The sequence below is a fragment of the Zalophus californianus genome, chromosome 16 (genome assembly GCF_009762305.2).
Source record: "Zalophus californianus isolate mZalCal1 chromosome 16, mZalCal1.pri.v2, whole genome shotgun sequence".
NCBI lineage: Eukaryota > Metazoa > Chordata > Mammalia > Carnivora > Otariidae > Zalophus > Zalophus californianus.
Window position 1 is genome coordinate 37,866,160 of NC_045610.1, and position 27,452 is coordinate 37,893,611.

The window sequence follows — 27,452 nt, forward strand, 5'->3', positions numbered from 1 at the left end:
TTTTGTTTCCATTATGGTTCTTGGTGTACTTTATTCTCCTGCTGTCTAGCTAAGCAGCCCACACAGGACAGAAACGGGTAGCACTGAGGAATGATCAGATTTTTTTTCTCCCCAATATTCCTGCACCCTCCCTAAGCCCTGACCAACCCCTACCTATCAGGAATGGTTAGTGTATCATCCTCTCCTTCAAGAAACAAATAGAATTTAAACAAGGCATTAGAGGGTCAGGTCTCTTCTTAGTAGGGCTTAGGAGGTGGTGCAAACTCTTAATTCACATGGAGTCTTTCCTTCAAACACCTGTTTTTTTTTTTTTTGTACACTGGTTCATAGATCGGCACTTGACTTTGAACCTGGCACCAAAAGGCACAATATCTGATACCCTGTACAAGAGCTATTAGAGATGCTGCCATATGGATGAGCAAAACTGAGCCAATCCCACTTATGAATGGAAGGCTTAGACAGGGAAGGGAAAATGGCAAAGAGAAAAAACGTAAGCCCACATTTTTTGCTAGAATGGAAATGAAAGTGGGAATTTAAGGTCTTGTGTTTTAATCCTCCAAATACCAGGAAGCAATTAAAAATCTTCCTTGGGGTTTTTGAAAGCAGCATATTCAAAATGCCAGCAAAAGCTCCTAATAACTGCAAAACCAAAAGGGGATCAAAGCTCACCGACATCCCTCCTTATTGCTGAAAGATTCTAAAACCAAAATTCTGGGTGCCCTGTTCCCTTGTAAAAGGGAAAATAACTTAGTCTGATTTATGGTTCTCATAACACATCACACTTCCAAAAAAATATTAGTGTGTGTGACCAGGGGAATGTTTGACACCATTTTATTAATCTTCACCTTCAGTGGAAAAATAAAACCCTTTCCAAGTGCCATTTTCATCACAAGAGTTCTAGTGTGTGTGTGTGTGTGTATATATATATATATATATATATATATATATATACTTTTGTTTTTTTGCGTTTTGTTAGTTGAAGTGCAGCAAGAGACCAATACCGCATTGTAGTCAATCAAATAAAAGAGAACAGAAGGCCAAGCAGTTTCCAAATGGTTATTTTATCAGATTGTTTGAACATTAAATTTATCCTCGTTTGCAATCCAAAATAGTTACCTGAAGTTTGCTGTGTGTGCAGGTGTGTGTGCATGTGTGTACTTTTATTGTGTATTTGTTTTCTAAACTCTTTGGCACAATTTTCTGGGGGTGTTCAGACCACCACGATACATATCAGGAGAGAACTTTTCTTTTGTGCTGCCAATTCTGAGCATCTAAAATTTTGGTTTGTTTGGGTTGTGGCTTTCTTTTGTTTTTGAAGTTTGCGTCCTTTATTTGTAACAACTGTATCTGAATTTGTTCTAGATCCTCTAACTCCAGAGTTTTCTTTTTCTCCCCCCTCCCCCCCACTTCTACATTCACAGTTGAACCATATTATTTAGGAAAGGCGCCTTGATGAAAAGATCAGGATACGGGAGCTCTGACCATTCGTCAGTGTTTTCCCTAGAAGATAATTAAAAACAAAACAAAAAAAGAAAACAAAAAACAAAACCTAAAGAGCGTCTTTCCTTTTTTTTTTTTTTTTTTTTTTTTTTACACATCTCTTGTGCTGCATCAGTAGACAGAACTTCGGTTAGTTTTATGAAATGCAACATCTAACCCCTTTTTTTCTGGGAAAAAGAAACTGCAATGACTTGAAGTTGAGAATGTGGATACCGCCTCACTCACACACACTCATTCTCAGACTGTAAAGAATCCCTCACCCTCCTTTTAGCCGGTACGCAAACAGTACCGTGTGGCAAAGGTACACCAAAGGTGGGCTTGAGACCCAGGCTCCATCTCTCTTATCAGTAGCAAAGGCCAGGCTGCCTTTTACAACAAAGCACCACAGCTGAACCCAGTCCCTCCTCCTCTCCCAAACCAGTCACTCCACTTGGCACCGGCCAAAAGACAGAAAAGCTAGTTCTAGCCTCTCCTGGGAAGAGATAACTTTCTTTTTTTTTTCTAAGCAAGTAAATCCATCGTTTTTCTCTTTTCCGAGATGGCCGACGTTACGGTTTTCTACGAAGCCAGTGCTTACTTAGCTCACTAACAGCGCTGCTGTCGGCGGCCAGTGGCTGCGGCAGGATGTTCAGTGTGGTGTGTTTTCAAGCCTCACTCACTCATCCTCTCATTCCCAAACATTCAGCATCCGTGCACACTCCTCACTTCCGGGTTTTTCACAAGATTGGAGATTTCCAGTGGGGGTCTCAGGTTATCATCCCAATGGTAACAGATCTAAAAACACAGATGGAAAACAGGTCAACTTTGAGATCACAGATAGCCAGGAGAGCCAAACGCCTCTCTGATTCCCACAATTAAGTGCTCATAAACCCGAAATGAATCTGTCAACTTTTCGAGGACTATTTTTGTTTTCCTATGCGCCAACTGCCTTTTCTCATTAGCACCTACATTAGAGGGTGGCAGGGACACTACAAAGATAAATCTCAAAAGAGCCAGTTTTACTGAGCTCTTTGGAGTAAGATGATGAGCATGTGAGAGGAAAATAAATTAAAACTACATTTGAAAGCAGGGGTCAGACAACCCTTGACTGTGGCTGTCTTCTGTAGAGCCACACAATGTCTAAAAGCACTGCGGTAAAAAAAAGTAAAGAGCAGGAGGAAGGGAATAGAAAGTAGAAAAGAGAATTCTGGGAAAATGCCATTACCGGTAACTTTATTAGGGCCCAAAAATCATTTGGGGACTTCACTGAATTCTAGTTACATAAGTTCTGTTCTTCATCACCACAAGTAATCAAACATTTTGCTCAAGGAAAGACTGAGGATGCCCGACCCTTCCACCAGTACAATCCTGAGGAACAAAGGCTTGGCTCAAAAGCACTTATATGGGAAAGGGTACAAAACAAGATACCAAGAGAAAGGCAGCCCTTGTTAGAACAGTCTGAAGAAACTGTGCCTCCTCCCCGAGAAAGAAAGAGGGCAGTGGAGACAAGCTCTTACCAAGCTTGGTTCTTCAGTTTCCTCAGTTCTTTTGTTGCCCATGTAGCAAGGGTTTTTGCTTTGTTAGTCTTCGATCTCCGTCCTTCCGTTAACAGTTCATGGATCATTGGCCTAGCTTCTACTAATTTCAGTACATCCTTCCCAAATGCTGTACACAAGTCCCTGTGCAAAATAAACACACCTGAGAATGAGCTCCCAACCTCATCCCGCTATCCTGTTTTCAGCCAGTGAGTTCTAAGTTAGTTGTGGGTCTCTTAGAATTCACCTACTTTTTAAAGCTAAAAGAAATTTTAGGGATACATTCAGCACCTTCCCTAAACAGATGTAAAAACTGAGGTCTAAAGAATCAGGATGACTTACTCTGAGTTCCACACCTAATTCATGGTTCTTCTAATGATGCCTCAAACTTTCCATAGAGCCTAAACAGAGGCAATCTGTTGACCGACCTCAGTATAGGATGGACACAGATCTGATGCTGTACCTCTGAGAACTCCACAGAGTTCAGCAAAGAGAAATTAGAAATTTGGAGGGTCTGGAATGAGACTACAGCTAAGTTCTGGAATGAATGATCATCTGTGAGAACTATAAACAGGACACCTGGGGTTCTATTAAAGAAATATCTACATCAAAGAAGTGGGTAATTACCATCCAGGCTACCCTCAAATTTCTTTACCACAGGTCTTCTCATTTTCCAAGAGAAATTCTATTCAGCTGTTGGAAATAGGATTTAACCTACCCTATCAGTCCAGCAGCACAAGCTACTACTCCGTCTGTATGATCCTCATCTCCAGCAATGTGGTCAATGAAAGACAGAATAAATTCTACTCTGGGTTGTACCAGCATGACATCCGCTATAACAGAAACAGAAGGTCTGATGAAGCTGTCCCACCTTTGGCAGGACCACCCATTTCAAAATTTCCAAATACACTACCCCCCCCATCAGGCAGGTGTTTCAGGCTGGAGAATTAGTTGCATATAGTTATACTGGACTATTCTTCCTCAAATTAAGAGGTCATTCTTTACACCAACAGAAGAAGCAGATATTCATTCCTTTTATTACTAGCAGAAATCATAGAGAAGGAACAAATGGAACCCTCCCTCTAAGCCCATGATATCAAAAGAGGTGAAAGACAAATATTTCCCCAACCAATAATAGAAACATCAGGTGAAAGAGAAAATGTGATTTCCCAATCCTTTAATTCAACTGCACCGGAGGTGTATTATGTGTGGTGCCTATGTGCTCAACAACTGCCGCTCAGGGCTGGTGCAGATATGACTGGCACCAACAGCCTTGCTGGATCCTATCCCTTACAATGTTCAAGACAAAGCGGGGCAGGGGGGGGGGGAGAGAATGGGAAAGACTGTATTTTCTTCCAAAGCTACTCTCTTGAGGGTACTGTTCCTTCTCCACTTCCTTTAAGCAATAGGTGCTAGTTCACAAGCTACAGAACCAAAGACACAGCCCATCTGGCTACATGAACTCTGAACTAAGTCCACTGGGTTTTATACTCAACGGTGCACGTTCTCCTGGTCTCCCTTCAATCCCTGGACAATTCCGGTATAGGCCTCCAAGCAGCCTTCTCGTAGCTCATTCAGATAATCCACCATGTCATAGTCTGACTGTTAAGAGACAAACAGAATCTCCATCACACCAAGAGCCTTTAGTTGTATGATTGTCAGAAGTCCCACTCATCCAGTCAGGGCTGGACTTAAGACAGCTTGAAGCTTACCTTGTCCACCTGGGCTTGGGAGGCCTGCTGAAGAGTATTCAAGACAACCTCTAGATATTTTTTAAACTCTCCACCGATAGCAAGGGCAATATCACCAAACACTGACAGAATCTGTGGCTTCACAGACCTGTGGACATTTTCATTCTGACCAGGAAAAAAAAAAAAAAGAGGGAGAAGAGCAAATTAATAAAAGCCAAAATATTCTGTCCAAAGATTAGAGAAACGTTATTTATAATAAACGGTTACTAATACGCTTTGCACAGACCTTAAGGGCATACACAAAAATTAATCAGTGGCTCTCTCTCTGGACAGAGGGATTACACATAACACTTTACTGGCCTCCCTGCCCCCCGTTTCATGTATTGAGCACACCTTCCTTTAATTAACTTTATGACCTTACTTTATAGAATCATCTTGTGAAAATGAACAATTCCCTTCTTCATGAGCCTACAGCCAACATTCTGGCAACTGACAGCTCCCTCACTTAATTTTTAAGCATCTTTCCAGATTTCTTCAAACACTAGTAAATTAGACTGTGTGTGCAGACACTCACCCCCAGGTTCTCCAGTAGGAGCTGCATCACCTCATCACAGAAAGGTAAGATGTTGGACTGCAGAGCACGGCATAAATCTCCCACTAAGCCCACAGCTGCCAAACAAACCTGCAATGAATTAAGAAAATGATCTTCCAAACAGAAAAGGCCACCTACAGGATAAGGCATTATTTTTATTTAGCCACTGGTCCTTTATCACTCGAGCCTAGAGTTGAAGAAGAAAACATCCTCCCTCTCTGAGATTAGTTTGGTTTTGGTTTTTTTTTTTTTTAAGTAGGCTCCATGCGCAGTGTGGAACCCAATGCAGGGCTTGAACTTACAACCCTGAGAGCAAGACCTGAGCTGAGATCAAGACTTCAACACTTAACTGACTGAGCCACCCAGGCGCCCTGAGATTAGTTCGTTTTAACAACCCATACGGCAGGAAAAGAGCTAACGCTCTCCAAGATATCATTAACAAAGGACGGAAATGACAATATTCACTGGAAATAATGGTGGCAAGAGCACGGTGGTTAAGAAATAGAAAAAGAAAAAGCCCTGCTCTCAGGGTGCTATGCTGGGGCATCTACTATCCTGGTTTTTTCACCGACTACTTCTAGTTCCACACCTGCGGACAATACAGAGACTACCTGGACTTTGCACCATGAGGTAGTTATCAGGGATAAATGAGAATACAAATGTATTCTTTTGAAAAGCAAAGTTTACCTGGTATTCAGCATAATTTTTCAATCCAATGCCCAGGAAGGGTTTAAAGGCCTCCATGTACTTTAGGAATTCACCACCCAACACTGTAGAGAAACAAACTGTTAGCACCACAGGATATCACAGAAGGGAGCGAAAATGACCACGCCAGCTCTGCCAAAATGTCTTCACTCCAATCAACTGGTTGGGTGGAGTGTGGGTTAATTACTGATTCTATCACAAAAACAGTGAGGTTGTCTCAGACAAGCCAATTCCTTACCTTAAGTGCTGGAAGGGCCTAACTCTTATGCCCTGAAGATAATGGCAAATCTCCACAGAGTGGGATTTCACTTTGGCTAACACAAACCAACAAACCAATGGTTTTTTTTCAAGGGTTAATTTTGATTGGATGAGCTAACGATACTGCGTCTTGGCCACCTCTTCATCTGATTATAACATGTCTTCTCTGGTGGCCAGCTTTAAAACAGGGTCCATCCCAGGGCAAATCCGTCAAGGACTTATTTTATAAGCTAGCCAGAGAAAGCAGACTGTGCTTCTTTCTGAATTAGCCACTCCAGGGGCCAAAGTGAACCTCCTGATGCTAGAAATAGGTCTGGTCCTCAGGAATGGTCCTTAGGTAGCAGCCTTGGTCAGTGTATACACCATACAGGCCAACCCCAAAGAAGCATTCCAGGTTTCTTAAGTGCTCTTTAATGCACTTTTAATGGCCCTTCAAAAGAGTCTTAAGCAGACATGGCTTCCTCAAAGCAATTTTGTATAGTCCGACATATAATACAACCAGAAAACTAATTAATTCCTAGAATTCTCCATGTTTCACTCCATCCTATTCTGAGCACTACAATGTGTCAACCTAGAGTCCAAAGCATTACAACCCAAACTAGGAGGTACCAAGTGCCAGGAAAGAAAATGGAAACCTATCCTTGCTCCTTGGAAGGAGCCAAACACCAAGAAAGTCAGTACACTTTCAGGGGAAAAAAGGAACCTGCCGATCTCAGCGGCTGCTGGCTCCCCATTCATTTCAAGGAGAGTGGCAAGGCACTTATGCACAAATTTGACTTACACTCAATCCAACTTTGCACTCAAGTCATGCCCCAATAAATGAGAAGACAGGACTATGCTTTCTGTGGTCAAAAATTCCCCGTGGCTATTGAAACTCTTGCATCCTAAAGACATTCCCTGCCCAATTTTGGCTCACTGACCTTCCACCAGTGTGCTAACTGCCATTAGGGCATCCTCTTGCACACCCCCAGACCCAGCTGTGCTTTGGAACATCCTTAACAGGGAGGCCATGACCACATCAGAGATCTGCAAAGCATCTTGATGTTGCACTTTTCGGAGAACGTTCTGCGAAATGAAAAAGAGTTCAGGATCTGTTGATTCCAAACCCGCCCATCAGAACACTATATATACCTTTTTAAAAAATCAATTGAGCCCCATGGCTTTTTTTGGAAAGTCCAAACACACTTTTTGGGCTCAAAAGCTTTGACGGTGTAAATCATCTGCAACAAAACACGCATTTTAATACCCCTTCTGTTTCCCAACTCAGAACAAACATGAGATGATCTTCCACAGTACAGAAAGTCGGAAGCAATCCTTCCGATGATACCTTATTTACTGATGATGGTCAAGAAATAGTTTTTTTTTTTTAAATTTTTAAACTTTTTAAAAAATTTTATTTATTTGACAGAGAAAGAGACAGCCAAAGAGGGAACACAAGCAGGGGAGTGGGAGAGGGAGAAGCAGGCCTCCCACCAAGCAGGGAGCCCGATGTGGGGATCGATCCCAGAACCCTGGGATGATGACCTGAGCCGAAGGCAGACGCCTAACAACTGAGCCACCCAGGCGCCCCAAGAAATAGTTCTGATAAAATAAAGCCAACCTGAATTCTCCTAATTCAATATTCCTCAAACCTCCCTCTTACCCTTTAATTTGTTCCAACTAATGCTACCAGATCATTCCTGTATTTGATGACTAAGAAAAGACCTTAACAATCAAGATTTTAGAAAAGCAGACGGGCTTTTTTAAGTTTGGATAAGAAAGAGAAGGGAGTTCACAGGAAACATGACCTAGTTAGCATCACTCAATACTAAAACCTAGTACCCACCTAAGCCTTAGACAAGTTCTAGGGTTTTCCTATTTCTGGTAAAATAGGGAATAGCACCTCAGTCACTTCAGGAGTCCAGTCATGAATGAGGAGTGATTTTAATCTTCCCAGTCTCCCCTCAAAAAAGTCTACTCTAAACAAGTGGTACAATAAATGATTTGAATTATAATAAAGCTTCCAATAGGAACTGTTGTTTCACAAGATGATGGTAGAAACTCAAGGCTCTATTTTTAGCCAAGTGAACCACAGCTGGGAACCAAATCTGACTGGGCTACATTGGGACAACCCAATAAAACCCAAAGACTAGAAGCTGCCAGCACAAAATCGCCATACAGCCGGGAGGACTACCCCCAACCCAATAGTCTCCTTCCCGACTCTGTGCAAAAAACAAATTCTTTTTACAGAGACAGAAGAAAGGAAAATAGAAAATCACTCCCCCATCCAATCACAGATGAAAGCCTTTCGAGAAGAGTTTCTGGTCAGCATCGGAACTGGTAAGTAATAAAGCGCCATTGTACCTGAAGAGTTGCGCAGAGCAATGACTGAAGGTCATTGAACTGGATCCTATCGGATGTGCTCTGGATATGTGACTGCAAGGAAAAGAACACCATCATATTCTGAATAAACACCTTCTAAAAGAGCTCTACACTCCCTCAATGCTTCTGTTTTTGCTGGGTTTGCCAGAACCATTAAATAATCTTTACTGACGCTAATGCAGGAAACAAACAAAAAACTTAATAAGTATATATTTTGATATAAGTATAATAAGTAAACTGGAATGAACAATGCAAATTTTAAGTGAAAACAGTTTTTGTATAAGCATTCTACCTTTCTGAGAAAAACACACCTCCACGTAAACGTGAACACCACTTAGAGAGGACATGGCCCCGTCCCGCCGTGCCAGCCCGGCCTCACCTCCATCTGGAGCACCTGCTGCAGTCGTTCCATGATAACCAGAGTAGTTTTCTGAACGGCGGGGTAACAATCCTTGGCACTATTTTTCACAATTTCCATCAGAGATTCATATGCAGAACTCCTCAGGTTGTTCTGGTGTCCATCAGGTCTGTAAGGAACACACAACAGCAATCTGAAAGTCTTACCCGAGAAAGAAGAGAGTTGTTACAACGTAGACCTTGTCTCACGGAAACTAAGGAATCCAGAAACCAATATGGTTGTGAACATGGTTTGAGTTTGGCAACACAATACAACCAGGAACCAAAGTTTCAACTGCTAAGCCAATGGCTGTGTTCGTTATATGGGTCTCCAGACTGGTTACACTTTAGAATGGCTCTTACAGAAATGGGCTAAAATTATAGGGAAAAAACTAGTTTAAAATGCTGAGACCCATGTGTGCAACTGACAGGGTCACCTACAGAGCTAGGAGGAAGACAGCTCAATTTTCTTCACTTCTCTGTGAGAGATGGTTATCATACCTGATCTTGGTCAGAGAAGCAGAGATGGAACAAGTTAAGCATGGAAGAGTTTATACCTAGCCTCCTTCCTCATGGTTTCTTTTGAGCATGGCTTTCGGTATAGCTCACATAAAACCAAAATAATTAAAGGTCGTCCCGACTTATAACCCTCTGAAACTACATTTCAGGGGTGCCTGGCTGACTCAGTTGGCAGAGCATGTGACTCCTGATCTCGGGGCTGAGTTCGAGCCTCACACTGGGTGTAGAAATGACTTAAAAAAAACCTTAAAATAATTTTCAAAAACTCATCTATGAAACAATTGTATTTTATGCCAAGTTCTTCATCTATTATCAGAAATAGTGATTAATGACCTGGCATGGCAACTAAATTCAGGATGAGAGCTACTATTTATTTCCCTTATATGATAATCAAATATTCCTGTTAACTGTAGATATTGCAAAATGAAGGGACCTCTCCAGATCAATTCCTTTTTTTAAGGGGGGGGGCGCCTGGGTGGCTCAGTCAGTTAACATCTGCCTTCCACTCAGGTCGTGATCCTGGGGTCCTGCGATCGAGCCCCACATTGGGCTCCTTGCTCAGCACGGAGCCTGCTTCTCCCTCTCCTCCCCCCTCCTCTCTTTCTCTCTCTCAAATAAGTGAATAAAATTTTAAAAGAGGAGAGTGGAGGGAAGAGAGAAACCGAAGCAGGCTCCACACTCAGCGTGTAGTCCCATGCAGGGCTCAATCCCACAACCAAGATCATGACCTGAGCCGAAATCAAGAGTTGGGACACTCAACCACTCAACCAACTGAGCCACCCAGGTGCCCCAGATCAATCCCTCTTTATATGAGACTATCTTCTGACTCTACTTGTAACCTGAACATTCTAAGACAGACACAGCATGTATTTTCTTCTCTCTGTTTTTATTTAAAAGTAATCTCTAAGCCCAATGTGGGGCTTCAACTCAGAACCCCAAGATCAAGAGTTGCATGCTCTAATAACTGAGCTGCCAGGTGCCCCTTTCTCTTACTTAAATCATCTACTATACGATTCTTTTAATGTTTCCTGTTACTACGTTCCTATGATTAGGCTAGATGCCCCTCATCCAGGGCAAAAGGACTTGGATGCAAAGACACCACCCATTTCTGTGTAGTATCAGTCACCTGTCTGTGGTCTCCAGGAGCTTCTGAACTATGAGTTCAAAAGAAGAAGATAAGCAATAGGTAGCTGGTTCTTCCTGATCATCAGCCACATCTGCAGCTTCATAAGCAGCTTCAGCCAGACTGGAGAAAGCCTTAAGTCCAGACAGAGTTAATATTAGTGCTGAAAAGAACCCTACCCCAGGATAACCTCATTTTTCCTTAACATACCATGAGCAGTGTTCCTTTCCAATTGATCTAAGAATAAATCAATGCTAGTGAATCCTCAACTTTTTCTGTCAAGGTCATCTCAAACAATCTCTTTACAGACATCCTTAAAATTAAAATATTTGTTTATTTATATTGTTTGTCCCACCCCAAACTCTCTCAGCAGCAGAGTACTTTCATCTACCACAAACACCTCCCACTACTTCTTTTTCCACTTACAAAAAGGCTTTTAGCCCCACTCCTTCCTATCTCAACTTCCTCCCCCATACCCCCAAAGGGCCCTGATGAACTACCTTCAGCCTGTACTGACTCAGCACTTGGGCCGCCTACCTTCCCTTCTTTTGTCCCCTTCTCAGCAATGGTACTTTTTGTAGCAGCAACGCTCTACCTTAATCAAAATTTCTTGTCCCCAAGCAACTGAGAGAGAAAACCAGGTCCAGGTAGTTTTCCCACTGGGTTAGCATGACTATTCTAAATGGTTTGGGAACCAGTCACCATGAGTCAACAGCTCCCACTGGCTCATGCAATTGGCATCCCCCACATTTTAATTGAAGAAATTAGGAAGGAGATGCTATTCAAAATAGGCCTTCCAGTGAGGGAGACCCATTTCTCTCCCACACCTCCTACCTCCTTGCGAATGGCTCAGCGCTGCTCCAGATCTCAGTAGGAAGAAAGCCTTACCCAGCACACATTGGAAGCCACTCTGGGCTCAGCACTGAGGCCCTCGATCAGACACTGCAGCAGGGGAGTCAAGTAGACATCATTGATGGCAGCTTCAGGGAGCAGTTCACAAATTCGGCCCACAGTCCATGCAGTTGTATCTCGAACAACTACACTGGGGTCTTTCATTAGTTCTATTAGGGTGGGCATAGCCTGCAAATACAGCAGTTATTAGCAGAGCAAAACAAAAATTAAAATTCATGTTGATGAAGAGAAAATACTGATGTTGGGATTTTTTTCAAGTTTTATTTAAATAATCTCTACACCCAACGTGGGGTTTGAACTCATGATCCCTAGAACAAGAGTCGCACACTCTCCCAACTGAGCCAGCCAGGTGCCCCCTGATGGTTGGGTTTTAACCCACAGCATCAGGATAGTTTGTCATTTTATAAAAGACACATCTGTCACCTATCCATCATTATAATAAAATTAAAGTGAAAAGTGAAATAGTCTTCTCTTCACCAAATCCCAGCATAGGGTGTTATTAAAAGTCTAGTATGAATGCTTCCACCAGCCTTTTACTGAATCACTCAGGTGATGCATCTAGATGCGGCTGTGATGGTATCTGGCTACATTCTGAAAGGCTGAGTTCCATATGCGCTGAACTCAATTACAACGGACCCTTGTATCACTTATAATAGTAAAATAAACACAGTATTTCCACAAGACTTTTCATTACAATAGGTACCATTTTGTCCTAAGGATAGAATCATCACATCACTAAAAAATTATAGGAAGGTTTATGATACAGCAGGAAATGAAAAAACAAGTTCTAAGACTACCGCCCAGTAAGAACTCCATCCTGTTCCACCTACGTATACGCACACAGAAGAACGCCACACAAATAAATACTAAGAGTTAAGAATGTGTAACCCTGGGCAGTGGGATTAAAGGTGACTTCTTTTTAGCCTTTTCCACATTTTTCCAAGTCATGACTTTTGTTAAAAAAAAAAAAAAGTTAAGAAATACATTTTATCCTTCCTTCACTGACAGCAAACAACAATCCAGAATAACCTTTTGGGATGACTATGTAGTTTTGTTTTTAAAATAAGGGCACACTTTCAAGGAAAAAGTTCAAACAATAAATATCCCACTTTCCACCCCAAAACTCCCTCAGCTTCACCTGGATAACTAGTGGTTTGAGCTGATTGGGCTCTGGTCCTTCCAAGATACAGCCAAAAGCCATTACTGCCGCATCCCGGTACCGCCAGTCAGGGTTCTTGATGTGTTCTTTAATGAAGGGGAGGACGTGTGGGACGATGTCATCTTCACAGCAGGTGGCCAGGAGCATGAGGCACACACCTGCCGCTTTGCAGGGGTTCCAGTCATCGTCGTCGTCATTCTCGTCCTGACCAGAGAGTGTAGCACTAGTTAAGTTTTTGTTGAAGAATCACTTTAACTCAAAAAAAAAAAAAAAAAAACCCACCCAGAGCGCCTGGGTGGCTCAGTCGTTAAGCGTCTGCCTTCGGCTCAGGTCATGATCCCAGGGTCCTGGGATCGAGCCCCGCATCGGGCTCCCTGCTCCGCGAGAGGCCTGCTTCTCCTTCTCCCACTCCCCCTGCTTGTGTTCTCTCTCTCGCTGTCTCTCTGTCAAATAAATAAATAAAATCTTAAAAAAAAAAAAAAAAAAAAACCCAGAATTACTAACTCAAAAGGTCTTCTGACTACTCCCAAATGTCATTGGAACTTAAGTTTGGGAGACGTAAATAAAATATAAAACCTTTATATTTTAATTTCTTCCACAAAGATTCATCACACATAGCCTTTGTTAAATAAGATGCAGATAAAGGGAAGTCCTACTTAGTACTATACGAGATGGGCCAACCTCCACTACACTCAACAAGGATGAAACTCAAACAGATAAAGAGCAAAAAGAACAACAACAGTATATGCTGTATGATTCTGGTTATGTGAAGTGCCAAAATCAATCAAAACTAATCTCTGGCAGTAAAGGGGAGACAATGAATGACTAGGAAGAAGGCATGAGGTGGCTTCTGGTGTGATACTAATTATAGTTCGATGAAATGTTAAAAAAGATTTCATTCAGATCTCCCCTGAAAGGAGAATTCAAGGTTTATCTCCCTTATTGTGACTATTCACACCACACAGTAATTTAAGGTAGGCTACCTTATGCAGCTTCAGAATATTACATACCTAAAGAATGATTTGTTCCCAAATATGAAAAGCACAACAAAAATATACAGAAGTGAAGACACTAAGGTCAAAAGACACAAAAAAGTAACTGTAAAACTGAACAAAGAGATGAAAATTTCAGAGAACACCCAGGCCATTTCAAACCAAATACATCTCTACTTCTCTTCTGAGACTGTTATATGTTGAAAGAGTCATGTACTTTCCTAAACACAAATGACCTTCCTGTGTACAGGAAAATTGTGCAATGCTCAAAGTGACAGCAATGTTTCCTCAGAGCACTGCCGTCTCTCTGAGAATACTTCATATGCATCAAAGGAGAAGAGGGACAGAAAGAATCTTTCCAAACACCATACCAAGGAAAACTGTGATGCCTAAACTCAAAAGAGGACAATGACAACCAACATATACTTCTTAGAATTTCTAGGGCGCCTGGGTGGCTCAGTCGGTTAAGCATCTGCCTTCAGCTGAGGTCATGATCCCAGGGTCCTGGGTAATAAATAAATAAATAAATATTTATTTATGTGACAAAGAGAGAGATATTGAGAGCAGGAACACAAGCAGGCCTCCTAGCGGGAGGCCCAATGTAGGGCTCGATCCCAGAACCCTGGGATCATGACCTGAGCTGAAGGCAGATGCTTAACCGAATGAGCCACCCAGGCGCCCCGAAAATCTAAAAAAAAAAAAAAAAAAAAAAAAAAAAAAAAAAAAGGATTTCTGTATTTACCCATTAGACCCACATCTTCGTGAACTCTTGCTACTTTTATTTTGTCCTGAATCTTAATTGATATTAATGATCATGAATGATCAGATTAATTTTGTGTTGTTTTTTTTCTTTTAAAGATTTTATTGAGTTATTTGACAGAGAGCAGGAGAGCACAGGCAGGGGGAGCAGCAGAGGGAGAGGGAGAAGCAGGCTTCCCGCTAAGGAGCTGGATGTGGGACTTGATCCCAGGACCCTGGGATCATGACCTGAGCTGAAGGCAGACGCTTAACAACTGAGCCACCCAGGTGCCCCTAAATTTTTTTTTTTAAAGAGAGAGAAAAACAGAGTGTGTGCTGGGGGGGGTGCAGAGGGAGAGGGAAAGGGAGAATCTCAAGCAGGCTCCACACCAAACATGGAGCCCAACGTGGGGCTTAATGATCTCACCACCCTGAGATCATGACCTGAGCCAAAATCAAGAGTAGGGACACTTAATGGACTGAGCCACCCAGGTGACCCCAGAATAATTCTAATCCAACCTCATCAGCATTTTACTTCATTTTATTAAGATTTTTAAACTTTATTTGACAGAGAGAGAGAAAGAGAGCACAAGCAGAGGGGGAGTGGGAGAAGCAGGTTCCCCGCCAAGCAGGGAGCCCTATGTGGGGCTTGATGGCCTGAACCGAAGGCAGAAGCCCAACCAACTGAGCCACTCAGGCACCCTTCATCAGCATTTTAAATGTATATATATACTGTGAACCCATGAAAATAATTCAAATATTAGCAGATATTTGAGTGGCCTAAGATTAGCACATCCCTCTTCTCAACATTTCTTTACTGCCACTTAAGCAGCGTGTGTCTCCTGCACTACGGACAAATAAAGCACTCAGGAACCTCTATGTGTAGTCTGTGCACGATCGAGGCTGAAATGTTCAACTCTCCTTCACCAACAACTCAGAGCCTAGAGGATCTTAAGAGATCCAGTTCGGCTGTTCCCAGTCATCTATAACCAAACAGCAACCAGCTAAAGAGTTGCCGAGTTCCTTCATGGAAACTATTCCACAGTAAACTAACCCTCAACAATGTCTCACAGCTTAACCGGCTCGATTTGCGAGGTTACTCACCTGTTTAGTTAGCGTCTGTGTGAGGATCGGAACCAGGTACTGTAGTGCTCCCTTGGCATAAAACTTGCTGGTGTGCTCAGGGGGTCGTCCTTGTTCTGCTGCCTGAGGAGAAACATAAAAGCAAATTCTGCACAGCAGCAAACAGCCTGATACTAGAGGCATACAATGACAGCTGCCCAGGGGTTTGAACAGAAATACACAGAGCAAACGTATCATCTACTGTGATCTTTTGGAGGCGCTCATTTCTTTGGTCTACTTCAATGGGATTCTTTTAGGCCATACACATAATCTACCTTAAAAGACCAAGGCAACATTAAGAACTACCTTTCTTTTTCACAAGCTCAATTCGTATTAACAAGCTGTCATCTAACTAACCTTTGGATCGAGAGGTGTACTAAGTTTATGTAATGATGCCAAAAATAAAATCGTGTTTCTTAAAGCGTGCAGGACAGTTTAAGGCTGGAAACAAAGCTTGAGTTCAGAGATTGCAAGTGCAGAACTAGCCCCTTTGTGTCTATCGAATTTCTTCACCAGAGTTAGTAAGCTGTCAGTTATGCATCCCATGCTTTCATTAGGACTTCCAAAAGGAAATAATTCAGCATTGGACGTCACCTTGTTAAACTGTGACTGCCTGCTGCCCCCTTGTGTTCATGGTACTAATATCAACATTTATAATAAATCATGTGTGAGTGAGTGATCCATAAAGCATGAAATGCCTCATTACGGGTCTGTCTCCCTCCTGAGGGGCTCTGGCTAGTGGAGAAAGCAAAATCTCTACAAATGGAGATGCCCTCTAAGCCCAGTCAGAATAAAGCGTTCCCAGAGGAGACTAATGCCCACAAAGGAGCTTTGTCAGAGAAACAACTCTCTCGCCGCACCGACTCTCCCAGGCTCACCTCGGAAGCCTCAATGGCCAAGTCCATTTCCTCATCACACACATTGGACCAGAATTCTATCCCTTGTAGAGCCACCTCATCAATGTCACTTTTCATTGCTTCAATCGTGATCTTAAGAGGGGAAAAAAAAAAAAAAGACATCCCAGACCCCAAGTAAGCGCTGGTTCAAGTTCGACACCCCCCCGACTTCTAACCACAAATATTGGAAGTGTCAAAAATGCAGATTTATGAAAGATGGGTCTGAAATGAAAGGTAGAAATAGGAAATAAACCTTTGAAAATATATTCTTTCCCAGCACAAAGACAGTACAAGTCTTCCTGGCACATTACTGATGGCTTAAACATAATACTCAAACTCAAGGAATTTCCTTGATTTCATAATATTAAGTAAAAAAATGACAGAAGTGACAAAACAGCAAGAATGATGAATTTTGCAACTAGCTGCATGCTCACGTACATAAACAGAAACACTTACAGCAAAAAGAGCGGGACCCATATACGTCTCCATGTACTGATAATACAAGGACATTATCTTTACCAGATTCTGTAAGGCAGCCACTCGTACCTTTTACAAAGAAAAGATCAGTTTGCTATTTAGTTTAACAACGTAGTCTGACAAAGGTTAAGTCACATAAATGGGTCAGTAATCTAAAAGGGTCAACGGAGGTACATTTGGGTAATGTCAACATTTCCCCAAAATAAGTCTCTTCCTTTAATTTTTTTCACCATCCTTATTTATTTTTCTTTTTTTTTTCCCCCTTTAAAGGCACCTGTGGAACCTACAGAGGACTAAACTCAGGAATGCCACTCAGACTGGATGTTACTCCCACCTATTTCAAGGGTCACAGTTTAGGTTATAGCAATAGCAAAGCTGTTTCAATGGCTACAATGAAAAACAGTCACTTGTATAACTTAGAGCAATTAAGTAGCAAGGGTGATCAAAAACCATTTCTTCCTTAAACCTTTTAAGAGGATGGCAACTTCCATTATATGTTAACTTTCCAAATACTGTTTTTCCCTCTTTTATTAAGAACGGTATTAGCCAAACCTTATTTCTGAAGTCACCCGATTCCCAACATTTCAAACCACTATGCTGGAGATGGCATTTCCCAGGAAAGATGGAAGACAGATTTTTCATCGGAGCTCACACTCACCCTTGTATCCGGACACTGTGTGGCTTCACAGACCACCTGCATAATAAAGTGCCTTTCGGACTGCAGGAAGAACAAAGATCAAGAGAATAAGACTACCAACCATATATATGGAGATTGCTAGACTATCTCTTCAGGGAAAACCTTGTACTCCCCTCAGGGACCCCCCATAACCCTGAACAAATCAAACAGCTTTCCCCTGACACAGTAATGGCACCACGAAGGCTATCCAGAGTTTGCCCCCAGTGTCTGCTATATGACCTGCCCTCTAAAGAGGTCCCTAATCTTTTAATCCCCAAAATGACCTTCACTAACAAGACTCCGAGGAAGTAAATAGGAAAATGTAGGTCACGGGTTTAAATAAAAATGGTAAACAAACAAAAAACCTACATTAGGAAAACCCATTTCTTTATATTTAAAATTTACTTCAAAGACAAATTTGTTTTCTGGGAGGTGGCAAATCCCCATCAAACACAGGAAGATACAGGAGAACAGAGCAATATAGTTATTTGCTACTATCCTAAGTCTTCTGAAATCTATAAGGAAAAAGTCTGTTTTCTAAGCAATTAGAATTGCAATTTGCTTTGGCTTCTTAGACCTCCCTACTTTGTCCACAGTAAGACCAAGAAATGGCAAAAAGCACAGCTCAAGTGTCAACAAACAAATACACAAAAATACTTGCAGACCATATAATCCAGTGATTCCGCTTCTGAGTACAGATCTAAAAGAACTGAAAGCAGGGCCTCAAAAACCTATTTGTACACCTATGTTCATAGCAGCATTATTCACAATAGTCAGAAGATGAAAGGAAGCAACCCAAAAGTCCACAGACAGAAAAATGGATAAACAAAATGTGGTCTATACATACAACAGACTATTATTCAGCCTGAAAAAGGAAATTCTGACACAGGCTACAACATGTATGAACCCAAGACATTATGCTAAATGAAATAAGCCAGTCATAAAAGACAAATCAAATACTGTATGATTGATTCCACTTAAATAAGGTATCTGGTGTAATCAAAATCATAGAAACAGAAAGTAAAAAAAGCGGTTGCCACTTGGAAGGGGAAAATGGGGAGTTGTTCAATGCATACACTTTCAGTTTTGCAAAATGAAAAAGTTCTGGTGGCTGGCTGTAAAATAACATGACTGTAACTTAACACTATTGAACTGTACACTTAAAAATGCTTAAAATGGTAAATTTTATGTTATTGCGTATTTTTACACAACTTAAATAATAGGGGGAAATATTTCCAGGCAAGATAAACTTAATTATTAATTTTCAAAAGCACCTTCCAAGGAGTTATGAACTAGCTCAACTTATATAATTTTTTTAAATTAAACTCTATGCCCAACACAGGGCTCAAAATTCAAGACCCCGAGATCAAGAATCAGATGCACCACCGACTAAGCCAGGCAGCCGCCAGTTTTGTTTCTTTAAAGTAAGCTCTACAACCTTCTGTGTTTTTTAAGATTTTATTTATTTGAGAGAGACAGAACGTGTGGGTGCGTGAGTGGGGAGAGGGACAGAGAGAGAGAATCTCAAGTACACTCACTGCTGAGCACGGAGCCAGCCGTGGGGCTCGATCTCAGGACCCTGAGATCATGACCTGAGCGGAAACCAAGAGTCAGAGGCTCAAATGACTGAGACATCCGGGTACCCCAACTTCCATGTTTTTTAAAATCCCAGAGCATACCCACACTTTGCTCTATAAAAGGAGAAACCTAAGCACTTCAGATCACATTTTACCCCAAAGCCTCCCAAAAGCAAACACACCTACTCCATGGCCATTTCTCAAACAACACAAATCTCAACTAGAATGGAAATGAGTGCACCTAAAAACAAGATGGTACTTTCTAGACCACAAACTTAAAAAAAACCTTTCATTTAACTCTTACTTCTTACCTTGTGAACCTACTACACCTTTTTGTCAAAAGAGACTCACCTCTTTGTCAAAGTTTGCTTTGGTGAACTCCAATGAGTTCAGGAGTGCATTTGTAGCCGCCAGCTTCACATTATTACTGGGCTCTTCTTTCCTCATCCCCTGGATTATGGCAGTCAGAATCTCATTGGATTTGTCCTGTAGCTGCTCTGGGTCCTGAAACAAGCAGAGAAGTGCAGTGAGTAAAATAATGAGCTCATGACTAATCAGCAGTCCTTTTAACTGTGAAATCCACTCGAGTGAGTATCATGACTTTCTCTGATCTTTTTCCACACATTTCCATTTAGGGACAAACCACCTGCAAAATATCGCAGGGCCTACCAGTCCAAAATTGAACCAAAACAAGTTAAATTCATCAACTTCATCTGATTTCTTAGCATAATGACTCTGGGCATGAGGTAATGCTGGCTTTTTCTTCCCCCTTCTGTGCAAAGGGAAATGGCAGTCTGGTGTTTTTTCCAGGCCATCTGTATCAACCGAAGTAAAGCTTCTGAGGGCCAAGGATCAACGCCCAGGCACAACACCTAGGGAGTCTAAGTCCAGGTCAAGTGTGGACTTCCTTGCTTCATCAAAAGTCTGTATGTGGAAACAGACACCAAGGATGGTAACCTCAGCAGCAGCCACAGTCCCAGGAGGGCTGCATCTCACAAACAGCTGTGCCTCCGGTGGCTAAGCCAACTACTGCAAGAGCTGGCAAAGTGTTTCTGTGAAATAGTAAATGAAAAGTAACACAGCATCCTGAGGATCATGAGAAAGGGATCCAGGTCAGGGATGCTCCACAACAGAGCATATCCTCAAGTCTAAAATCTGTACCTCTCCAAGCCTACAGATTTCTACTCTGAGCTTGGGATTCTCAACTCTCTTTACTTTAGGGCATGATTAGCAATGTGAGGATAAGTTAGCTATCCAAATATGGAAGTCTAGATTAAATAAAGCAGTCCTACTTGCAAAACACTCTGTAGTAGCTTGGTTTTCTCCATCGTGTAAGAACAATCCTAATACTACGCATGTCTCAACTAGAGGGAATCAGAGCTGTGTTGTTAGGTACAGGGGGCAGTACTTACTATATCTTGGCAAATGTAACCGATAGCTTCCAATGTCGACTCTTTCATGTGCTCTGTGCTGTTGGGGTTTGTGACATTGGCCACCAGCTGAGGAATGAGTTCTGGCCACTGGTTCACTGGGATCTCTGCACAAGCAATACCAGCCACACATTGTGAGGCAGAACTAGGCCGGTAAGTTTCTGTGCCCAAAGTCTGCAAAACCTGCACGCACACACACACACACACACAAAACAAGACGAAAGATATCAATTTCTAATACTATTTGAACACATTTTGCCTACCACCACACCTCTTACATCAGTCTGAATTTTCTGCAATACAAAAAAGTAGAAACAAGCATATACAATTTAGTTAGCTGTCAAAACAAAAATGAAACCACCAGCCTCACTACGAGCACCAGCACAATCAACATTGCCCCAGAGCCTAGAAAATGAAACCAACTACTCCCTGCTTCCAAAAGGACTTCTCCAAAGCCACACATCTCACGTCAATGTTCAATGCAAGGTAAGAAAGTGACAGTCAGAAGGAAGACAATGTTAGAAGGCAAAGGAGAGGACAAAATTCACCTTCTAGGCTCCTTGTTAGATGTGCAATGGAAGGATGCTCACAGCCTTTTATGGACAGAAAATGTGGAACTTTAGAATGAGGCTAACTCTGGGCATTCAAATGGGTCTGATTCACAGTATATCATGGTCTAGCCTAATCCAAGGAAGAGATCTTCCAACTCATGAAATGTGCGACAAGCCTCCTTCCCTATAGTCAATGACAATTTAACACCTGGGGTGACTTTCATAAAAGGCCTTGGTCAGAGAACCTCACTAGATGCAGATACAAAGTTACTGATGTTACCAACACCTAAGAATGAATCTTTACTTAACTTCCAATCTGGAAGGAGTTGTTCTGTTTACCCAAGAATCAGAGACCTCTTCTCTCCACCATCAACAGATACCAAGAACTAGTTAGATCTGCCAATTAAAATGAGATCAGCTTATCATTAAACAGGTCTTGTTTGAAATGATAATCACACCAGGATTTATGTAAAGGGTAAGGGCACAAGTACAGATAGAGGATGAAGCCACAACTGGCCTACGGTTAATTATTACCACGATCAGCTAATCTAGTCAATGAACTCACTAAGAATCACCAGTCCACTCAAAAGGCAAACAGTGAACTGTTCCTGGCATGAACACAGGACAAAGCATAGCTGCCAGATATTCAGGCCAGCTCTGCTGACTGGGTCAGGTCACTTAGTATCCTGCTTTGTAGCTAATAATAATGAACTCCCCATCTTTCCCCCATACTGTATATCATCCCGCCCCCACTGCCAAAGCTCTGCCCAGTAACAAACTGTTCTGATTCTAAATGAAGGTTTTGCTCTCTAGAGCTACCACAGCTAGAATGGACTTTAAGAAAAACTGTATGTCAAAGACAGGGTGTGGAGAGGCAGGGATGAGATGACCGGTCTAAAACAGCAGGAGTTGAACAGGTATTAACCCAAGTCTGACGAAGAGTTCCAGTTTAGGGTGCCTTTACACTATATCACACCATCTCCTGGTACAGATGTGGAGAGCACCGACTCCCACTGTACCTTTATCTTTCCTCCTTTAAATGGCTTCTGGAAGACCCCTAGTTAAATATTATTTGAGGTGATTTAAAGACCACAAAGGTACAACTCTTAAGTACAGAAAGGTTTTTTTTTTTTTAAAAAACTAGGGGATAACCGTAATGATAATTGTCAATTATCAGAAAGAAGAAGAATAAAGGAGTAACCCTCTACTGTGTCCAAGACCCACATTTCAAAAAAAGAAATAACCATCAACACTAAGAAAGTATTCATTACCAGAGGTGCTATGAAAAGGGGAAAAAGGCCATGATTAACTTTCTTTCATGCAGAAGAGTTCAACAACACATATACAAAGTCTTGTCCAAATTTTAAAAAAGTATTAAGACTGATATGCCAAAAAAGTCCATCACAGTTCCAATCATTTCTCATCTCATTTACTATCGCATGATTCGAGCAAGATGAGAAACTGAATGGGCACTACAAGCACCGAGATGTCCAGTGACTGATGGAATAAACTTCAATTGTACCAAATTACTGAAAGGAAGATTAAAATGTTATTACATAAGCAGACCCAATGTGGATAGAAATAGCTCTACATATTCCAAAGAAGATTCAAAATAAGTTGGCTTTCGTAACCTAGTTCCCACAGTCATGAGTACTTTCATGAAAGACTAGAAAGAGAAGGGGTATATAACTTGAAAGAAATGTTGTTGCCTTAAGGCGCACAAATTTACCTAACACTGATACCTTGAACCAGGAAATAACAAATATGATGACATGTGCAAGTACACGATTAGGAACACCCCCCCACCAATTTCCCCTCAGATACCAAGCGCCTGACTTACCATTTTCTGTGCCTTATCCACATAAGACAGACCACTAAAGAACCTCATTAACTGGGGAACGGGGAAGACACCTGTCCATATATTCTGAGTATCTTTTGCTGCGGCTAGAATTACGGATTTTAACTCAACAACCAAGTCATAAGACCTGCATGATGCAGAGCAAGGGACATTCAATTTTCCTCAAAACTCAGCAGTCCACTCTTTAAACGCCCTGATTAAGAGCCAGATGTTTCTAAACAAAGTTTTTCATAATTCGCTAAGTAGATAAAAGCACCATTAACTTCACATTCTTATTTCACAAACTCTTTGGGCTTAAAAGGCCCGAGAGATTATTTAGTTCCCCTTTGAACTCCACATAGTACCAAGCCTAAACCACCAAAGAGTGAAAATTATCTACAGCACAAGTTCAACTAGAGGAGGTGACAATGAAAAAACTCACTTAGAAAGACAGAAATATCTAAAAATATTCCTGAGCCTCACTCCAACAAAATAGAATCTCTGGAGGGAGCTTGGAAATATATTATTGTTAGCAAATTCCCTAAGTGATTCTCAGAGTTCAAGTTTGGGAACCACCAATTTGTATACTATGCCAATTCACCACAGATTCTACAAATTCTGGCATCCAGTTAAAGTTCCCTAAACTGCTACAGTTTACCTTCAGTTTCTGAAAAGAATTCCAATGCATTCATTAATGGGAAATGACAGGATAGTACAGAAAAGCTAAGCTGAGGAAAAAATTTAAATCAAATACAATTTTTATCTTCAAGTGAAGCTTAAGTCTCAGAAACCTATCACACTGTCAGTTCTATCCCATGTAAATGACAAAAACCCTGACCAAGATGTTTCTTGTAGGGGGTCCAGGAGGAGAGGATAGGGTGGGTGGGTGGAGGATGAGGTTCCTTATTCCCAGAGGCTAACATGACCAAAAGGAGATAAAGTTACTTACGTAATTCTTGACTTCCCGTCGAGCATTAGCATCAATTGCAAGCCACCTCTGCTGATATTGTGCCTTGATATCTGGATCTTTAGATGTCAAAGAGTTCTTGATTTGTAGACCAGCTGCGACTCTGGCAACCTGACTGTTTCCTGGATTTGCCAGCACTCTGGACAGTTCCACAAGGAACGTGGGCTATTAAGAGGAGGCAGTTGTGAATGAAAACTCTCTTGGGAATTTTACCAACTGAGGATAGCTTACGGAGCACCAAAACATTGGGGGAAACCTAAGTTTTTTAGAACATATCATAATATCTCGGAATATGCTACAGTATCTACTTCAAGGCTCTTATAAAAATGTTACATGGTACACAAGTAAGTCATCCCTCTTCTCATGCATCCTCAGCACTTACTTAACAAGGAGGTACAGATTTTCCTATCACCATCATTCTTAGTGCTCAAATCTTCACATTAGATCTCCCAGAAATAAAGGAAGCTTGACAATCTACTAGTCAGAGGATTCTTCTATTTAACAATGCCTCACAATAAATATTTGTTAAATGAATGAATATGTGAAGACAGGGTAGAATGTAAAATTGTTTCCCTAAATTTAAAGTATCTTAGTCCAAAAAGAATAATATTCAGGCTTTTAATCTCATGCAGGCAGGTAATCTTGCATAACAGAGGTAAATACTTACAAACCTGAAACAGAGATTTAGGAGGCTAGTCCTCTGTTTTAGCTTTACGTGTTCAACAAGAGAACAATGAAAAAAGACTTAGTTATAAATTTGATATTTAGAAACACGGAAAAAGTGAAAAGATAAAAATGCCAAGGCAAATTTGCCAAGCAAAAAGATTTTACGTTTAACAGTCAACGGTTAACACACTAAAGGCTCCTACATTTTGGACTTGAGCTGTCCACTGAACATAGTGTGTTTCTGAAAACCTTACTCAACCTTTCATAATGCACAGGTCCCCAAAACTACTCCCTGTTTAAAAATTTTAAGATACACTCCTCTTCCCTGCAGAAAGCTCTGTCCAAATGGAAGTTAACAGGAAAAATCAAGAGCAGATACCAAATCCTGTAATCACAGGAGAAGATAAATCTTAAAAGTTTTTAAATTATGTACCACTAAGGAATGTTAGGAATATCAGAAAGAAAAAATGTTAAGAATAGGATAAAAGGCTTCTTGTAAATAAGCAGAGGCAGAAACAGGAATATACCCCACATGGAAATATTGATCTATACTAGTAGAAAAACAATCCTTTCTATGGAAAGTTAAGAATAAAAAATAGGAAAAGCTAGCACATAAGAGCACAATAAAAGTCATTTAAGGCAGTTTGTATAAAATAAGCCTTGTCACTTTTTTGCTTGTATTTCGCCTGGATTACAAAGGAACATGTTGGGTTACAATGTTATCTAGGCTTATTACCTATTACCTTTAAAAGACGTCAAGTATCATCCACCCTTCCATCTGTTCCCCATCCCCCGCAATAAGAAGGACATCAAAGACAAACGTTACTGGCACACAGGCTGTTTCAAGCAATCCATCCCACATTTTTATACAGAGGTCCAGTCTAGTGGACTTCTCTTCATTTTTTCTGCACCCCTTAAATATGAAAATATGAAAATGAGGAACTTTCCTCTGTGATTTCATCTGGGAACAGGCCTGATCAAGGATGAGCCTCAGCCTGTTGTATGGGTACAAATTCAGTCTCTACCCATCGAAGTAAAAACAAAACAAAGCAAAAAAGCCCCAATCAACCCCACCAAAAAATAAATAACCCATAGAGGAATACCCAAGCAGTAAAGGGAGAAATATTGCCGGAGTGGGTTAGGAGGTATTCGGGTGCCAGGCCTGGCCACGAGCACAGTACCAAGGGGCATAGGAAAGGGTAGACTCTGGGAAGTAGATGGAGAGAATAAAAGGGGCCACGGCACAGGAAGGAGAAGCCGGCCCCCGTCAGATCAGGGCGGGCAGCTGGGCTCAGAGCTTCCACATGGCCCCTAGGCCCGGCTCCCCCACCCCCACCCTTGCTGAACACGCAGCGCCGCGCAACCTAACTTCCCTTCCCTCCCTCTTTCTCCCTCCCGCTGCACCGCCGCCCTCAGGCCGCGCGGCGATTGGGCGGCAGTCACCCCGGCGCGCCGCGCCATTGGCCAGCTGCCGGGGCCCGGGGCGGGACACACCCACCGGCTTCCCGATGGCGGGGTTAGGTTGGACCGGGGTGGGGGAGGAGGGGGACGGGATGGGGCGGGGTGGGTTCCCGAGGCCTGGGCCTCCGGGAGGGCGGGAAGGCCCGCACGCAGGGGATGGGTGGACGGCGGGATGGGGGACGGCGGGGTGGCACGCACCAGGTTTTCCACGGCCGCACGCTCCAAGAACTTCTGCGCCGCTTCCAGTTCCAGCCGATCTGGGGGGAAGGAAAGTGGGAAGGGGACAGGGTCAGAGGGGCCAGGGTTTCCCCTCCCCCCACCCGGTCACCTCAGCCCGACCCCCGGCCCCCGCGTCCTACCGGGAGACACGGTCTTCTCGAGGATGGTGATCAGCTCCATGGCGGAGGTGGTGGCGGGGACTCCTCCTAAGACGACGGTCCGGCTTCTCGGGAGGCGGCTCTAACTGGGGATGGGGGTTGGGGGTCGGGTGGGAAGGGAGGGTGGGGTGGGGGGCGGGGGTCACCACAAGCCCATTCACCGGCTCCCTCTTGGTAGTCGCCCCGGCTCCCTTTCCTTCCTCTTTTCCTTCCTTCCTCCCTCCTAATTTGTTGCTGGCGGCGGCGGCAGCTGCTCCTCTGGCGGCGGGGGAGGGACCCCGGGGGTAGCTCAGAGCGCGGCTGGTGCTCGGGTGGCGGAGGGAGAAAGAAGGAAGGGAGGCGGTAAGTGATCGGCGGCTCGCAGGGAGGGAGAGAGAGGGAGGGAGGAAGGCGGAGGGATATTCGGGCCGGACCTCTCCGCGGCGGCACCGCGCTCCATGTCGATTGGCTGCCGCCGTGGCCACGCGGAATCCCCAATTGGCCAGGCGGTCAGCGTTGAAGGGCCGCCCTGCGCCCATTCGCCCGCTAGTTTCAAGGCCCGGGTTGGCTGGGCGGGCAGCGGAATGAGGCGCGCGGATTGGTCGGAGGGAGGGAGATTGGGGTGGGGCAGGGGGGAGCTGGCCGCTGATTGGATTGGCCTGGTAAAGGCCTTGAGCACAGACCGGCTGAGCGCTAGGAGGAGGGTGGACCAAAGGCGAGACTCCGGGCCCGCGTGATTGGCTGGGACACTAGACGTTGATAGGATAGGGCGCCCAGAAGAACTGGGGAGAGGAGTTCGGGGTCGGGGCCGCGGAAAGGCGGGAGGCGCCCGCGGCTTCTGGAGCCTGGCGCGGGGCACGATGGGACGCCCCCGGGAAGGGGCGGAGCCGTGTTCGGGCTGCGGTTGGGAAAGCGCCGTCACTCTAAGGGGCGTGTTGAGGAGGGTTTCGCGGGCCCTAGCGGGGGAGGGGGGACC

At 43.0% G+C, this 27,452-nt stretch overlaps 1 protein-coding gene across 2 annotated transcripts; it reads right to left on the reverse strand.

Moving 5' to 3' along the window:
• Window positions 1–26,874, reverse strand: KPNB1 (karyopherin subunit beta 1). Of its 2 annotated transcripts, XM_027625395.2 has the most exons (22): window positions 26,480–26,871; window positions 26,319–26,377; window positions 23,976–24,158; window positions 20,621–20,821; window positions 19,560–19,712; window positions 17,614–17,673; window positions 16,935–17,024; window positions 16,461–16,571; window positions 15,565–15,666; window positions 12,710–12,934; window positions 11,548–11,739; window positions 10,663–10,793; window positions 9,001–9,148; window positions 8,604–8,675; window positions 7,181–7,325; window positions 5,985–6,067; window positions 5,280–5,387; window positions 4,727–4,870; window positions 4,511–4,616; window positions 3,733–3,847; window positions 2,997–3,158; window positions 1–2,274 (listed from the first exon to the last, which is right to left on the reverse strand). In XM_027625395.2, coding segments are annotated over exons 1-22 (2,631 nt in total). In that variant the 5' UTR covers window positions 26,520–26,871; the 3' UTR covers window positions 1–2,273. The 2 variants fall into 2 exon arrangements, with proteins under 2 accessions (XP_027481196.1, XP_027481195.1); XM_027625394.2 differs by lacking the exon at window positions 1–2,274 and having other exon boundaries at window positions 2,993–3,158; window positions 26,480–26,874.
• Window positions 26,875–27,452: the final 578 nt, after the last annotated feature.